General features: G+C 42.9%; 1 protein-coding gene across 2 annotated transcripts in view; it reads right to left on the bottom strand.

The window, feature by feature from the left end:
* The window catches only part of ALK (ALK receptor tyrosine kinase), an 816,801-nt gene that overhangs the window by 12,756 nt on the left and 786,665 nt on the right, over positions 1 to 17,380 (bottom strand). For both annotated transcript variants that reach the window (XM_077341212.1, XM_077341222.1), the window contains 4 exons: positions 15,955 to 16,045; positions 15,374 to 15,438; positions 14,808 to 14,937; positions 8,346 to 8,443 (listed from right to left, as the gene is read on the bottom strand). In XM_077341212.1, coding sequence (XP_077197327.1) covers positions 8,346 to 8,443; positions 14,808 to 14,937; positions 15,374 to 15,438; positions 15,955 to 16,045 — 384 coding nt within the window. The remainder of the gene's footprint in view (positions 1 to 8,345; positions 8,444 to 14,807; positions 14,938 to 15,373; positions 15,439 to 15,954; positions 16,046 to 17,380) is intronic.

Below are 17,380 nucleotides of genomic sequence, written 5' to 3'. Positions count from 1 at the left end.
TCATGTCCCCTCTCAACCTCCTTTTCTCCAGGCTGAACATTCCCAAGTCCCTCAACCTATCTTCATAGGGCTTGGTCCCTTGGCCCCAGATCATCTTCATCACCCTCCTCTGTACCATTTCAATTTTATCTACGTCCTTCTTGAAGTGAGGCCTCCAGAACTGCACACAGTACTCCAGGCGTGGTCTGATCAATGCCGTATACAATGGGACTATGACATCTTGTGATTTTGATGTGATGCCCCTGTTGATTCAGCCCAAAATGGCATTTGCCTTTTTTACCGCTGCATCACACTGCCTGCTCATGTTTAGTTTACAATCCACAAGTACCCTAAGGTCTCGTTCTTTGAGCACTCTCGGGTGCATTTCTTCCGGCCCAGGGGATTTGAACTCATCCAGTGCAGCTAAATGCCTCTCGACAACCTCTCTGTCCATGTCAACCTGCCACCCAGGCACTATCCCTTGGATACTGCCATCTCTAGATGTGCCTAAACCCTTTGACCTGTGGGAAAAAACAGATGTAAAATAGGCGCTGAGCCTTTCTGCTTTCTTTGCATCCTCCGTTAGAGTTTGTCCATCTTCTCCCAACAGTGGGCCTATTGCCTCCTTTACTTTACACTTGCTCCTCACATAACTGAAAAATCTTTTCTTTTTACAATGGGCTTCCCTGGCCAATCTTAGCTCACTGTCAGCTTTGGCCTTTCTGATGATTGATCTACAGTGCCTAGTAACCTGTAGGTACTCTTCTTTAGAGCTCTGTCCTTCCCTCCATTTCCTGAACATTTCCCTTTTCTTTCTTAGTTCCTCTTGAAGTTCTCTGTTCATCCAAATAGGCTTCTTAGAGCTCCTGCAGTGTTTTCGTCTTTCTGGGATAGTCATTGATTGAGCATGCAATAGCTCTTGTTTGAGAAGCGCCCACCCTTCACATGCTCCCTTCCCTTCCAGCATTCTTGTCCATGGTATGACACTCATCATGCCTCTGAGTTTATTAAAGTTTGCCCTACAAAAATCCAACATCCACGTCTGGCTACCAGCTTCCTTGGCTCCCCATCTCAAAAGGAATTCTATGAGGACATGGTCACTTCCCCCTAGGGTTCCCACCTCCTTCACCTCATCCACCAACTCTTGCCTGTTGGTCAGTATTAAATTGTAGTATTCTAAATTGTAGTATGTCATTTGGCTTTTTATTGACACAAATCACACAACTCAACTCACTCCATGGGGCTCCAGGTTGATCAATAATGTTGCCAGCCCTTACTGGCAATCTTTAGGAACATTGGGGAGGTGCTTGGTTGAGGCTGAGCGGAGGCCCCAGGTTATATGATTGGGCCCCCTTTGTGCCTGGGCCTGGTATTAGAGTGGGCCTGAATGAAGGATATCCTCCTATCTTTCCATCTGTGGTCCTACAACCCTACTGAAGCCTGCGAAGAATTGGGTTGTTATTACCGCCATCTTAATTGCTTAATTGTTTTATTGTTTAATTGCTAATTGTTAAATGTTGACTCTATTGTTATTTTAATTGCTGCTTATAGAGATTGTATGGGAATTTTATGATTTGCTAGGAATGTTGAGATGTTGAAAATTTTATGGGATGTTTTTATATGATGTGCACCATCGGGAGCCAGCTTGCTTGGAGTGGCAGTATACAAATATAATAAAATAAATAGATATATCGATAAATAAGTAAGTAAATAAATAAATACTGCCAGGAGATCACTTCCTGCTTTGAAAAAATGGGAAGTGATGTTGCAGCACTCCAGGAATTCCAACTCTCTATTTTTTTTAACCATAGAAATTTGAAAATTCCTATGGTATAGTGATGTCACTGCCTGTTTTAGCATTGTCATCCCAGAGTCAATTGATGCTGTTCCATTCCATTTCCCCTGTGCCAGATCTCTTCCCCATATAACAGAAGCAAATGATTGTTTTTATCACTTCTATTACTTTTAAACAAGTTTTTTGCCTGTCTGTCCCAATTTAGGAAAAAGGAGAACCAAACACCCAGATACAGTAAATTTTTATCTGCTTAATGTTTGATTATTTAGTGTCCAGGGATTATTGGCAATAGAAGGAGACTTACTAAAGACCAAGACTGTATATTTAGAATAATTTACCTATAAGGACTGGTGATCACGGTAAAGCAAAAATGATTTTCATTAAATTCCTAAGACCATCTCTAGTTCTAGAAAAATATATAACAAAACTGAAATAAGTTGCTCAACTATGATGGGAGGGCAAAATTGGTGTCTCTTAAGGGTTCTCAGTAGATCCTTTAAATATAAATTAAAAAGTAAATGAGACAATCAATAGCCTTGCTTAGCAGCCTTGATTGTCCTAACCTTCTCAGAGAGCTGTCCATCAAAACTGCAACACACCTGGGTGGAAGTTTTCATATAAAGATGAATAAGCCATAAAAGGTGACGATCTATAGAAGTTGCCTTCAATTTCCCCAAAGACACCATCTAGGCACAGAGTAAAATGCCGCCCTGAAATCCATAAAGGCATCAAAAAGAACTCCTCTAGGAAGTAGAACCAAATATTTATAGGCTAGTTAAGCGAGAACTGCACAATGATCTGTGGCCTGGCCAAAAATCAATTTACTCTGGAACAAGAATGTTAGAATGCTGCAGGCAGTCATGCAATTTGTCCAGCAAAAAGGAGGAGATAGTCTTCCCTAATACAGAAAACAAAGTAATAGGATGATAATTTGCTGGGTCAAATTGGGACAATGATGACTTCTTGCCATAATTTAGGGAGGCATCTTATGAATAAAATAACATGGCAACTAATGGCATCCACCAATTCAAATTATTTTTAATTACTTCTAATGGAATCCCACCTGGGCCAGGTGCCTTCTTATGAGAAAATTTTTAGACTGCACAATATTTGCTTCATGGGTGACCAGGGGGGCATTCAATTAGTTGCATTGCAGAGGTATAATCATTGTTCCCATTGGCCAAAGGGTTGCTTTATACCACAGAGAAGAAGGATTCTCTGACTCCAGTAGGAATAATGTTAGGAGAATGTTTTTTTTTTTTAATCCATATGAGTCAGAGACCTACACAAAAATTTGGCTGAGTTCTTACTGTGAGAGGCTAATATCAATGAATCCCATTCAGAAGCATAGACCTTTCAATTCCCTGAGGGCTGGGGCCAGGCCAGAGGCCCAGTGACATCACAGGGAGGAGCCAGTGACATAGGGAGGGGCCTATGGAGGTGGCGGTCATAGGGGATTTAGGGAGGGGAAATGTACAGAGTTCAGAGTACTAGGCAGCTAGCATCTCACTTTAAACTCATATCCTGTGAGTAAAAACATATTTTGAGGCAATTCAGAACAGTGCCCATAGTCATGACTCCAAATAAAACTGATTTATTTATTCTCAGCAATCTGGCTCGTGGTGGATTACATTAAAACCCCCACAATAAAATATAACCATCACCAGCTTAAAACCATTCTGCATCTGATGACAGACTAAAACCCTCCCCCCATCTGATTGACAATTCCCTATCTGATTAACAACTCCCCCATCTGGCACCTCAGGGGACAGTATGTAATAGGAGAAGAGCATGATGTCCTGGCCAAATTGAGGAGAGGCCCTCAATCTTATTGCCAACTTGTCGCAACCAAATGCCCAGTGGAAGGGCTCCATCTTGCAGACCCTGTGGAACTATGCAAGCTCTGTCATGGCCCTTAGATCTTCTGGAAGCTCATTCCACCAGGTCAGGGCCAGGCCTGAAAAGCTCCTGGCCCTGATCAATGCCAGGCCTACCTCTTCTGGTCTGGGGACAATCAGCATATTCATGTTCACTGAGTACAAGGGCTGTGGGGGGGGGCATAAAGTGATAGGTGGTCCCTCAGATATGAGGGTCCCAAACCGCAGACAGCTTTGAAGGCTAAAACCAAAACCTTGAACCTTATCCGAACACAACTGGTAGACAGTGCAGCTGACAGTGGCCAAATGTGGGCCCTCCAAGGTGTTCCAGTGAGGACTCTTGCAGCTGCATTCTGTACCAGCTATAATTTCTGGATCAAGGACTAGCCCCATGTAGAGTGAGTTACAGAAGTCAAGCCACCAAGGATTTTATATACTTTGCTTTCTTGGCACAATGCTTAAAAATCCACTTCAACAACAAAGATATTCAGAACAAATTATTATTAAAATCACGTAAATCAATTTATGGGAAATGACTGCATTCTTGCACATAGTTAATTTCTGCTTTCTAGGTTCAACTTATAAAGCATATTTAGCTTAAACAAATGATCTTCAGATAGATGAAATATAACTTTAATTAACAACACAAATTATTTTTTTACATTTTAAAAATCACAATAAAATCAAATATTCTCCTAATCCCTTTAGCCTTTCTCTGCTCCCAGAAGCATTCTCTCCTGCCATACCCCACCTACACATCCCAGTTCCGCTATACAGATTGCCTTAAATACAACCCACTTGTCAAGATGTTACATTCAGCCTTTTACCCATACCAGTCTGGCTTCCATCCTGGCCATGGGGTGGAGACTGTGCTGGTCACCCTAGTGGATGATATCCGACACCAGCTGGATTGGGGAGGGGCAGCCATCCTCGTTGTGCTCGATCTGTTGACCATGTTTGACATGGTTGACCAGGAGTTGTTGGCCCACTGCCTTGCCATGTCCGGGATTAGGGGTACCACCTTGGAACGGCTGGTCTCATTTCTCTGGAACTGGTCACAGAGGGTGGCAGTGGGGGAAGATCGGTCGATCCCTGTAGCGCTCCCATATTGGGTTCCACAGGGAGTGATTCTCTTCCCCACACTTTTCAACATCTATATGTGTTCTATAGCCCAGCTGGTTCGGGGCTTCTGGCTGGAGTGCCATCAGTATGCTGATGACACCTAGTTCTATCTTCTACTGGATGGCTAGATGGACTCCCCCCTGGAACCATTTTCCAGCTGTTTGGAAGCAGTTGCTGAATGGCTCAGGCAGAGTCACCTGAAACTCAACCCTTCTAAGATGCAGGTCTTGTGGTTGAGTGGGAAGGACCAGGATTTGGCAGCCTAACTCCCATGATCTGGACAGGGTGCAATTAACACCTGCACCAGCTGCCAGGAATTTGGGCATGATTCTTGATACCTACCTGTCAATGGAGGCTCAGATCACAAATGTAGCTAGGTCGGCATTTTTCTATCTTTGCCAAGCCTAGTTACTAGCACCCTACCTGACCTCGGACCACCTGGCCACTGTGATCCATGCAATGGTCATCTCCAGGCTAGACTTTTGTAACTCACTCTACGCGGGCCTACCATTGTCCTTGACTTGTAAATTACAGCTGATACAAAATGTAGCTATGAGGGTCCTCACTAGAACATCTTGGAGGGCCCATATCCAGCCTTTGTTGGGTCATCTGCACTGGTTACCTGTCTGTTTCCAGATCAAGTTCAAGGTATTGGTTTTAACCTTTAAGGCTATATGTGGCCTTTGTTGTTAGGTGCGAAGTCGTGTCCGACCCATCGCGACCCCATGGACAATGATCCTCCAGGCCTGGGTCCTGCCTATCTGAGAGACTGCTTCTTTGCCTATGCCCCCTGCAGGGCACTTTGCATTGTCAGTAGAATCTCCTGGTTGTCCCAGGCCCAGAGGATGTCCGCATGGCCTCAACCCTGCCTGCTGGAATAATCTTCTGGAAGAGCTGACGGAGCTATCAACCTTTCACAGGGCCTGTAAGACAGAGCTCTTCCACCAGGCTTTTGGTTGAGGCCGGTGGTGGTGGGGGGAGAACCCTGGGGCTGATTGATCCATCTGTGGGTCCCGCCCTGACATCTGACTGCCAGTTCTTCCATCATATGCCATTAATGGCGTGGTATGGGTGACTGGATGGGACTTGGGGAGTTGTTTTTGGTTTTTGTCCGTCATCTGCCTTGCTTTGTCATTCATGGGATTTGATTGTTATGTTTTAATTTGGGGTGTGTGTGTGTGTGTGTTGATTTTAGTGTTTTTATTACATTTATTATTGCAAAGGCTGTTTGCCTTTTATTTGTAAGCTGCCCCAAGCCGACTTATCGGGAGGGACAGGGTATACATTTAATAATAAATAAATATCTTTAAAAAAACCTTAAATGACACTGAATGTGTTGGTTCTAATTGATGTTCTTTAAATGAACTCATTAGCTATAACATTAAGATAAATATCCTGAGAAATCTGTTTATGGCCATGAAGAAAAGCCATGTGATTGAGCCGTGCCTGTGTCATGCTTGACCCTAGAAAGGTCTTTATTCTTTGAAGACATGAGAATGACCTGACTGTGGTGCGGGAAGAAACATGTATAGTAAGGCCTATCTTTAACCGCTCCTGCAGAGCGGAATAAATAAAAGAGTAAGCCCTAAGGGGGAGGAGAAAGGGCGGGCTCTGTCCGGGATAAAAACTCGGAGGGCCCAATCAGGAGCCGCAAAGCGGCTTCTGATTGGGCCCTCCGAGTGCCACTCCAGGGCCAAGCAGCCAATGGAGAGCCGTGAAAAGCCTGACTCCCCATTGGCCACTTGGCCCAGTCTCGCCTTGCCCAGCTGGGTACTCACACAAGGAGAAGCAGCCTTCCCCCAATGGTGAGTACTCCCGCTGGCTTCCCCTCACCCACACCCACACACACAAACCCCCTGGCCGCCTCCCCTATCGCATCGCTGCTGCTTCCCTGCACCCAGACACACACACACACACTCACCAGCCAACCCCCCCTGGCTGCCCCCCCCCACGATTGCCCCGCTGCCGCTTCTCCGCCCCCACAGAGACACACAACCCCCCCCGGCCACCCTCCCCATCGCACTGCCGCCTCTTCCCCGCCCCCACAGACACACGCACACACGCACACACCAGCCAAACCCCCTTGGCTGTCCCCCCGCACGATCGCCCTGCCGCTGCTTCCCCGCCCCCCAAAACACGCACACCCACCCACCCACCATGCTCTCCCACCCCTTCCCCCACTCCATGCATCCACACGCATCCAAGTATTCCTCTCTACCCCCTCTTTCCTCGCCACCTCCCCTCCCGATTCGCCCCATGATTTGCCCCCCCCGCGATTTGCCCCCACCCTTCACACCCCTCCTGTCCCTCCCTATTTCACCTACCTCTCTGCCTACCTTCCTTACTTCCTGACTTCCTCTATTTCTCCATCTTCGTTCTGTCTCTCCCTCTCACTTGCTTCCTGTCTCTCTCCTTTACTTCCTTTCTTTCTCCCTTCTACCCATCCTTTCAACCACCCATTGCCCTTCTTTCTCCCTTCCATACCTTCCTTCTTTGCCTACAGTCTGCCTCCCCATTCTCTAGCACCCTCTGTCTTTCTTCTACAGCAGGCTTAATATCTAGTTTTGATATGTTTAGCTAATTCTAGTAGTAGTTTACGCAGGCATTTTCCTTGCTCTCCACAGAACAGATCAACCACTTCACAAAGAGCTAAAAGTTTAACTTTGTGCTCCCTTACAATATCCAAAAACATATCCCGATGAAGTTGTAGGATGTATGTACTATCATCTCCTATAGCAGACTTTTCAATTCTGCGCATGTGTGGGAAAGCATCTGAGGGAATGGACACATCTGCGGGATGGACACATCTGAGGGAAAGCTCTTGTGTGAACTGCTGTAGACATTATCAATAATTTCATAAAGGTTTTCCTGTAGAAATCCTTAGGAGTTGGAAACTGCTGAGGATCACATGCAGCCTCAGTACACCATGCCAAACCCAGGGGGGCTCCAGCCCCTCAGCTCCATGATCCCATTTGCACTGCATTGCTACTCTTTTTTGTACTCAAGCAGATTTTTGTATGTGAACTTTGTCAACAATAGATCTGACAAAGAATTCAGGGCATGAATCTCTCTGAAGCAGCATTGTTTTTGGACCACTAACCTTTTAGATTTTCTGCAACTTTCCTGCAAGTATTTATAAGAGGATATTTACACAAAATATGGAAGAGCCATTTCCCAAAATAATATCTTTGAAACAAGCTAATATCTAAGCGAATATTATTTTATCAACTGTGTTTATTTTAGGTGATTTAATTGTTTAAATTGTATTAATGGAGCTTAGTAGGAGCATGCTTTTGGAATTAGTAAATCAGTGATTAGTGTCGTGACCCATTTTTTTTTAAAAAGCTTGGAATTCCACAGTGGTAACATGACATGCAATTTGCTCCTTGAACTCTGGCATTTGTTTCTTTTTTATTTTCTGAGACACTGAACCTCTAGGGGGCAGTAGTGCACAATCATGCTCAGCTGGCTTTGCGATCGTACACATTCTTTAGTCAGCCTGTGGCCAATAATAACACACATAACAGGAGCATTAGGCAGTGGTCTTTCAACAACAAAATGCTTCTGTTTACCTGTGGATGAAGTGATTTTCTTCCAAATACTGACAGCCACAAGCAATGTCACGGGCCACATGAAGTAAGTCCAGCATGGTCAGGGAGGAAGGATGGCTCTAAAAAACAATACAAAGACCAAATTGGTAATTGTGTACATATCCTCACAGGTATGAGCTACTGTCTGGATGAGTCAACATTAAGGAACTGTTTTCAAAGGACAGCTAACTCTGCATAGCCTCAATAGCTTCTGAAATCTGGTAAGTTTTTTAGAGTTCTGAAATTTTCAGTGTACCTTATTTCCAAAGAGCCTTGCCATGTTTTAGTCACATTATTTGAAATGCAAAAAGCTATTAACAGTTTTGCACAGGGTTTAGAAACTAGAGGGCATTAAAAATGTTATTTCAAGGGTTAGGCTATAACAGTCTTTCTTCTCCTTTGCCCTTCCTTAGTAATTATCCTATTATACACCATCAAACCTTTCCTCTGTCATCTCAATGGCTGACAAAACTTTTGAATTCTGCAGCTTCCATGTATATAAAGTAAACTTAAAGGGGGAAATTATCCTGCATGGGGCAATTTATATAAATAACCTGATATGGTTTTCTAGTTTTCAAACCAAAGTCCATTTTACTACAACATCTGGATGCACTGAGCATTACAATGAAAATGTACAGAGAAGAGGAACATTTTCCATCTACTTCTTCTTTCCCTATTGCCTAGATGAATGAGTGGAAAGAACAGGTGACATGTGCACTATGTGCCTACAAGGCAATCTATACATGGAAGCAGATTTCCTATTTTCAAGTTCTGGATCAGTGTCATGAAACTCAATTCATGCCTGCTTAGTTTCCTTTTCTGAAGCCTGGCAAGGTCAGGGATTGTAAACCTGTAAATCTGTCCTCAAGCTCCAAGACTCCCCTACTTTCCCAGCAGCAGTTTTCTTCCGTTGCTTTATCAATCTTCTCCAGCGACCTTGCATAGACAGCCTAGTCTCAACAAGGCTGTAACCGTAGAGATTAGATTCCAGCCATCTGGCAATCCTGTGAACCTTAGCACCTTTGGTGCCCTTCTGCTCTCCCGCCAAAATGCCTCTGTACTCCTCCATTATTGAGGGAACCCTATATCCGTTCTGAACTGACTATTGTTCCCCGTTACTATCAAGATCTTTGCTTAGGAGGCCTTGACTTGCTTTAGCTGTATGTAAACTCTGTTTAATAAAGTTCTTCCTTGGATTTACAACTACCTGTGGGATCTCAGATGTGTCTTTATCACAGACTCTGCTAGCTGGGCTCAGCTTGATTCCTGACAATCAGCTCTTGTACTTCTGCAAAACACCTGGCACCAGGGCTGCTCCTCTCCACATCTACTCCTCAAGACTGCATCTCTTGAGATATCAAGAGGAAGGCCAACACCATCAGAATAGACCAGGCTTTCTCAACCAGGGTTTTGTGAAATCCTGGGGTTTCTTGATGGGCCTGGAAGGGTTTCCTAAATGGGTGGGAGTTAATAAAATTTATATATATTAAAAAAAGTTAAACATTTATTGGGTGATATGACCATATATGTTCATGCCAACTCACCAATCCACCCACTCCTCCAAAAATGGTCAATGGCAGGTCTGGAGGGTGTGGGAAGGGGAGGGCCCCTGGTGGATGTGCACATAGCTATGCTTCCCAACCATATTCTGCATTATTGTGCCACTCCTGCAGTTTTTTGAAGCCTGAAGAATGTTTCAGGGGCTTCTCAATGGTAAAAAAGTTGAGAAAGGCTGGAATAGACTGTACTGATTATCTGTTTGGGAAATAAAAGAACTGATTGGAGGCCCAGATTGCCAATTCTGTATTCAAGGGAAGTTCCATGCTCACAGGCAGTAAGCATAAAGCTCTTTCCACTGTACAGCTGGATTTCTGCACAGGGGCTTTGATTTATTATTTTGGTATATCATACAGTGAGGAAGCAAAGGTCAAGAACTGGAGTTTCAAATTACCTCTAATAAAAGCTGGTTATAAATTGTGCTGTTACATAGCAGGTTTTGCTATTCTGGATTTTGTTATCCCTGGATTGGTAGAGGTTTATAGGTGGCAGAAAGCTATTTCAAGCAAAGCAAGTGATCCTGTTGGATACTGCTAGCACTGCAGTAAGACACTAGAGAAAAAAGGCAGCAAATTGCATTCTGTTGATTTTGCTATGGACCAAGAGCACATGCAGGTAAAAAGTAGCATTTCATGGTAAAACATGTGACTTTCCTGGGTTTTGCACACTCTTGAACTTCAGGAGGCTGGAAGTTCAAACCAAACATTGGTATGTATCAACATTTTTTTTACTGGAAAACAGATACAACAAAAGACAAGCACTAAATCCCATTATGGCATGTGCCCCAGCTACTTATTGATGCCTTTGGACAAGAGAAAGGTAGAATATTCTGCTAATACATTTTGCTCTGCCAGATTTTGCTACCCTGGACTGAATGGTAAATTCTGGCAAGTGGAGCTGGGAAGAAAGGAAACAAACTCTGGCAGGATAACTGCTACTGCTAGAGTTTTCTATTCTAGACCAGGGAAGGGTACAGGTGAAAACAAGATTCCTGTTGCTGTCAGAGTTTGCTGTGTGTAGACAAAGGGAAACTCCAGGTGAAACACAGCAAATTCCAGCAGGACATCTGAAACTGCTGTATTTTGCATCTTTTACATTTATTAAAGCAATGTAAGCCAGGCATTTCCTCCTCTGTTTCATTGACAGATGTTGTGACACTTAAGCATAATCTCTCCCACTCAATCTACTTTACTTTTTGAAAATGACTTTTCTCAGATAATTACCCCAAATCCTCTCCAAGCTCAATTATGTTTACATCTACTTCAAAATTTTAAAGTAAACGGAAATAATGTATTTATTTCCCCCTGTAAGCACTTGTCTTAGTCAATTCTGCACTATGACTTCAGCTGTAGTCAATAATTCTTTCTGAATAGGCTCAGATATTTGAGCATAGGAAAAAGCCTATGGACATCTTGCAGGGAGGCTGTTGGAATTAAAACTGAATGAATCATGCAGACATGTGTGTATAGCTTCTATAAAAAGTTTTACTAAAAGGATTAGGAAAGGTATACATATAAAATAACAAACACCATCTTGGCTTCTTCAACTCTGTGCCAGGGAGAACAAGGGCACAGGAAACTACATCTCAAATCTCCTTTTTCTATGTTGTGATAGCAAATATATTACCAGTGGCCAATACAGTAATTAACCAATTAGTGCTTCTAAGGACTGCTTCATTTGCATGGCAGTTCCTCTTGCGTGGTGGGAAACTGTTACTCGACACGCTACAGGTTCTAAGCTAACCAGAGAAACAAGTAAACAACAGGAATAGCAGTTTAATTCTTTCATGACTGAAGTTCCTGACACTTGCTATTCCAACACAGACAGATTCTCACACTAATTAAGGAACACAGGTAGCAAGGGAAGGATTCTGACAGTGTCTTGTCTTCAGGTATGTGGACATAGAGGCGAGGGATAGTGGGCTGCTTACAGTATAGTGGTGAATTACAGAAGAGGATGATCCTCCAGACAGCTCATCTAAAATAGGGTTGCCAGGTCTGGATTGAGAAATACCTAGAGATTTGGGGGGTGGGGCCTGAGGAGGGCAGGGTTTGGGCAGAGGAGGGAATTGAATGGGATGTAATGCTATAGAGTCCAGCTTACAAAGCAGCCATTTTCTCCAGCTGAACTGACATTTGTTGCTTAGAGATCAGTAGTAGTAATGGGTTGGCAATCCTATGTCTAAAGCTATTTGCTGCAACAAGCACAGCTGGCATGGGCACTGCTCAACAAGACGGCAGAAGACACCGCATTAGATATCTATTTTTTCTTGCATGAAGAGCCAGACATGTTTGCAGGGGACTTAATGTAACCAAAGTTGTAGCAGTTTCCAGTATCCTTCTAATGTTTAAACCCAAGAAATGTGAATATTTGGAGAGGAGATTGAACACAGTTTTTAGGTCACCTCTTTCGTTTCTTGTATCTTACTCTCTCAGGAGACAGGTTAGAGAAAACAGCATCCATGTAATTGCGTATATTTTTGCAATTTGAGGAACTCTATGTCATTCTGGCACAGAAGAACCCAACAGGTACAGTTCACAGGTATTGTAGACGAAGCTACTGCTAAATTTTATGTAAAACCTTTTCCTTGGCCTTAAAAAACAAGCTTGTACAGCCTTTTATTCTGTCTCAGCTAAAGTAGATGCGCTCTGCCAAGGACAATTTAACGGGGTAATTTGTTTGAGACATGAAGCGTTTGGGCCCATTTTATACTGAGATACAGAGCACTGAAGTAGCCTTGAAATTTTGAAGAAATTCACTTTATAGCTCCATGCTGCTCTTGTTCCCCAGATGAAGGGATGATACAGCCAGCTGGAAATCGTGTAGCTGTGGCTCAGAGGGAGGGATGTGCTGGAAGCATTAAAGTGACATGTCCCCTTGTTAGGCTAAACCTTCTCAAAGGTGACCGAACAACAAACTGACTCCATTGTTCAGCATAATCACTGCTTTGAGCAACAAGCTGCAGGATACAGAGGAGGGAAATTACTGCTTATCTTCCCCGAACCTCTCCTGATTGCTTTTTTATGTGCAAACCCCTTGAGCAGAGAAGTCCTTTTAACTCCTTAGAAGTCTGTGGTGTGCGAGTATCTGCAAATTCCAGTTCCAAGGCCTCTGTTCTCTGTCTCTTTCAGTCTCATGACCTTGTTTCAGAACTTCCCAATAGATAATTTTACAAACTTAGGTGAAAAGGAATGGAAGGAAGGGAAATCATGTTCGTACTGTGTAAGAGAAAAGAAAATCACAGGTTTGCTAGTTGCGGTGCAGCAGGTCCTGGAACCACACTGCAGGAGAAGCCAACCCAGCCAGGTCTGTGTGAGGTAGAGAGAGACCTCCCCATGGTTCACAGATCCTGGGGTCAGCTTCTCCCCAGCCAAGCCTATGGGGAGAGTTCTCTTTGGTGGGCTCTGTTGGGCAGGAAGGTCTAAATTGGGCTGCCCAGCAGAGCCACAGCTGGACCTGAGGAGAGAGTTCTCCCTGTAGGGTTGGCTGCTTGCCCATCTCTTTTGGGCAGTCCATCTTAAAAGAATTGCTCAAAAGACCCTGAGCTGAGTCACCTGTCAGCTGTTTTTAGTGGCTTTGCTGCTGATTTTTTACACTGTTTTTTTTTTACTTGGGTCTATTGGGCTACAAACATTTGGGATTTCTGAAAAATCCTAGAGCCAGATACTCTGCTGGAATTGGGATCCAGAGTTTTTTTGGGATCTTGACATTTTTTCAGGTCCAACAGACCTGGCCTGAAAAATATCAAGAAAAAGATTACATACCCCTAATGGTCACTGACTAGGATATCTTCAGTTCTATTAATGGCTATTAGATAGCCATGATAATTGAATAAAAAAACCCATGTTTGGGACACCATATTTTTTAATACTAGTGTTGTCTTTCTTTCCTGCCAGTAGGTTTCTCAATACAAAATGACTGGCCACTGTTGAAAAATAGCCTAGGTCTGATCCATCAGGATGGCTCTAATGTTCTGTGTGCCATTTTCATTTTGAGGGGACCTCTGTGCTTTTATTTATCTTATTATCTCTAGAGTAACAAACTTTTTTTCTTGCAAATGCATGCGTGTTTGTGATCCAACTGCGTCCAACACACACTGGATTTGTTTGGACTTCTACTGAGTCGTGGCTTCAAATTTTCTGCATGGCAGCGAAAAAAAGCCATATAGTTTTTTATCATATAGTAGCAGCTGGTCAGTAATTTGATAGTAATTTTAAAATGCAATTTTATATGAAGATATTATATGATGAAATGTGGCTATCAGCATCCCAGAGCCAATCCTGCCTTCTCGGTGTCCCTTGCAAACACCAGTTCCTCTCTGAAGCACCACAGGGACTGTCAACCTACCCAAAGAGCCAAAGCAATCCTGTGGGAAGGTCCCCAAATCTGACAATATAGCTATGCATGGTCAGTTGTAGCCATTAATGTTTCCTTATGTTGGAAGAAGAATGTATGCCTTTTGAAAGCTTGTAAAAGTTTTGAAATTCCAGCATGAGAATCAGTCCGAAAAATTCACTATCTTTTTTACTCTCTGGGCCAACATGGCAACCAAAATATCCTGAAGCCATAGAACAAGCTTTAGGATGGCAGAGTCACTCTTTTCTTTTATGACTCAGCAAGAGAGAGATCCTTATTCAAGCTGCATGACTGAAATGCCTGCCTGATCACTCTGACATTCTATCAGGGCAGGATAACATCAGTTGATGATACTAATGATCTTTTTAAAGACGCAGCAGAGCCACAGAAAAATGCACAGCAAAGATGTTTTTTCTTCTTTCTTTAAAGCAAGCAAAGAAAACTAGGCTATGTTTAACCACAGATCTGCGAAAGGGAGGCAAAAGGAAACGGCTTTCAGATCCAAGCATTAAGCTATTACTTTCCCCTTACCGGTCTAGGTCGTGTTTCCCTCAGGAAAGATTTCAAGTCTCCTCCAGCCATGAGCTCCAGCAGAATAAAACGTGGCACCGCTTGCAAGCTAACCCCAATACAGCGCACTATATTCTGATGGTTGAACTTGCTGCAAGACAGATGAAGAAACAATGTTCAATTCAAAAGGCACAGACTCGCCTGACAGATTTCACCTGCAGATCAGAAGCTATTCTTAGGGTCTGGTTGGAGGGGTAAACTGAGAGACTGAAATGTCTTGGATTGGGAACTCAGTACAAGAAGGAACTGTAATACTGAAGCCTGTCTGCCTGTATGTTGACAGACTGCCAGTCCTAGAGGTGTCTGTAATGGCATGAGAAGAAGGTCATACGCATATTGCCAGTCCTGCAACAAGCTTTCATCTGCTTCTAGAATAATGAATCATTTATTACCCTGTACATTCTCAACAGTATTATCAAAATGGTCTTATCTACATATAAGCAGGTACAAAATAGCTACCCGTGGCTTTTTATTCTGTTCAATGTGTCTCGAGATGGAAAGGCTTTAATCAGCTTTAATCAACACACCTGATTATAAGAGCTTCCATGAGGAAATCCAACTCATCTTGCTCAGAACAAACCTCTGGCAAAGTCTAGAAAAGAATCGAGAGACAGATGTGAGCATGCTTTCATGGACCTGCAAGACTGTGTGGGAGGCTCGCAAGACGTCTGTATAGATTCTTAGATCAGAGTGGCCGCTGTTCTTAGCAGAAATCAGCAGGTAAACCTTTTGCCACCCATTTCATCCCCATCCCAAGAACTTTTAGAACTTTTACTGCTTTTTAGAACTTTTACTGCTTGCTATACCATCTTGACTGGCACTGCCAAACCCGGGCTAGGAAAAAAATGCAGTGCTCAACTATGAGTAATTAAGATGTCCTTCTACTAACAAGATCTTTGTTCAGTGTCTTCCAAAGATGTGCCTGGAAACCAAAATGGAATGTTGCTGAATAGCAAGTCTGTATTCTTCAGTTCCCATCAAATGCCACCAGCAAATGCCATCATCAGGAATGCAGTCTCCCCCAAGCACCTGAGAATTCAGCAGTGTTGATTTCCTTTTAAAACTGCCACCCACGCACTGCCAGTCAATTATCTCACTTTTCACTTACCTTGACAGCTACTTGCAATGGACTGGGGTCACTGGGGATTCCAACCACTTGACCTTCATACACCTCCCCAAAGGCTCCATGGCCCAATCCTCTGGACAAATCAGAACAAGAACATTTGAATGTACTTTACTGCTATCACTATGCTAATATATAAAATGGGCTGACCTCCTTTCCATCATACTGTTAAATGTTCACAAAGTCTGAGTTGTGTCAGCTTGAGGTATCTTTTCTCTGAGCTTCTGATTTTTAGCTTTTAAAATTAATTTTAATCATATAATTGTCTCGGAGCACAATAGCTTGGAGAATGAACTCAGTGAACTATAAACACATACAACTATAAAAAAAACACTAAACCAATTCAAAACATATATATTTGTATTTATAAAGGGTACATTGCTATTCATGGTAGTTAAAGATCATGGCAAGATCTAGCAAAGATTCTTTTCCCATCTCAATTTCCTTGCAATTGTGCACTTTATTAATTTCCCCCACCTCCCCAAATTTTCCAGATCTTAGCTAATCTTTTCCTAACTGAGGAGTTCACCATTGTTCACTGTTTGGGAACAGACCAGATTTCTGCTATAATTACAGAATTCCAAATTAATATTCATTGGCTTTTATTTACTGGATTGTACAACAAAGCATTATTTGCAAACCGTGTATTCCATGAAAATGTCTACAGGAACAAAGAAGTTATTGTAATTAATTATAAACTTGCTTGAATAATGTTTTTTTACAAGATGAAAACGTTGTCTGGCATGCTCAGGATAAGAAGAAGAGAAGAGCTGGTTTTTTTTTGTCCCCTGCTTTTCACTACCTGAAGGTGTCTCAAAGAAGGCCTACCCTTCCTTTCCCCACAACAGACACTCTGTGAGGCTGAGAGAGCTCTGAGAACCAGCCGCTTGTCCTAGCCATTTTAAGAAGTGCTATTTAACCAATATGATGTAAAATCCCAGTTATGCATAACCTTATAACAGCTTTCCTTGAAACGGATACAGAGAGATGCTGCTGAACCCACAGTGAAAATTCTACTCCATATATTCTCTGTTATTACCTTCCTAGTCGTTTCCCCCCATTTTCTCTTAAAGTTATTTCCCAGTTGACTTTGTAGGTCTATTAAAGCATGGCATTTTTTTTATAACATTCCTTTTGTTGATTTATTGCTCATAATAGTTATTTTGAAGTTTGTCACAGCAGTCTTCAAGGTCCCATTCCTTATATCTATTGTTATGTAATTCCTTAACTGAAAATACCAATAACGCAGAATGTTATTGTTATCCATCCCTGATCGGATTTCATTCAAACGCAAGCAGCTGCCTTTCCCTATTACCATACTGAACCTTACGGTCTTATATACCTTGTTCCCTCTGCTTGTGACACCAGTCAAGTCCGGGTTTTATGGGGTACTATTAAGGCAAAGCTACTG

Source organism: Paroedura picta, chromosome 1 (assembly GCF_049243985.1).
Source record: "Paroedura picta isolate Pp20150507F chromosome 1, Ppicta_v3.0, whole genome shotgun sequence".
Lineage (NCBI taxonomy): Eukaryota > Metazoa > Chordata > Lepidosauria > Squamata > Gekkonidae > Paroedura > Paroedura picta.
Note: the sequence above shows the minus strand (reverse complement) of the source record. Positions and strands in the feature narration are given on the sequence as shown.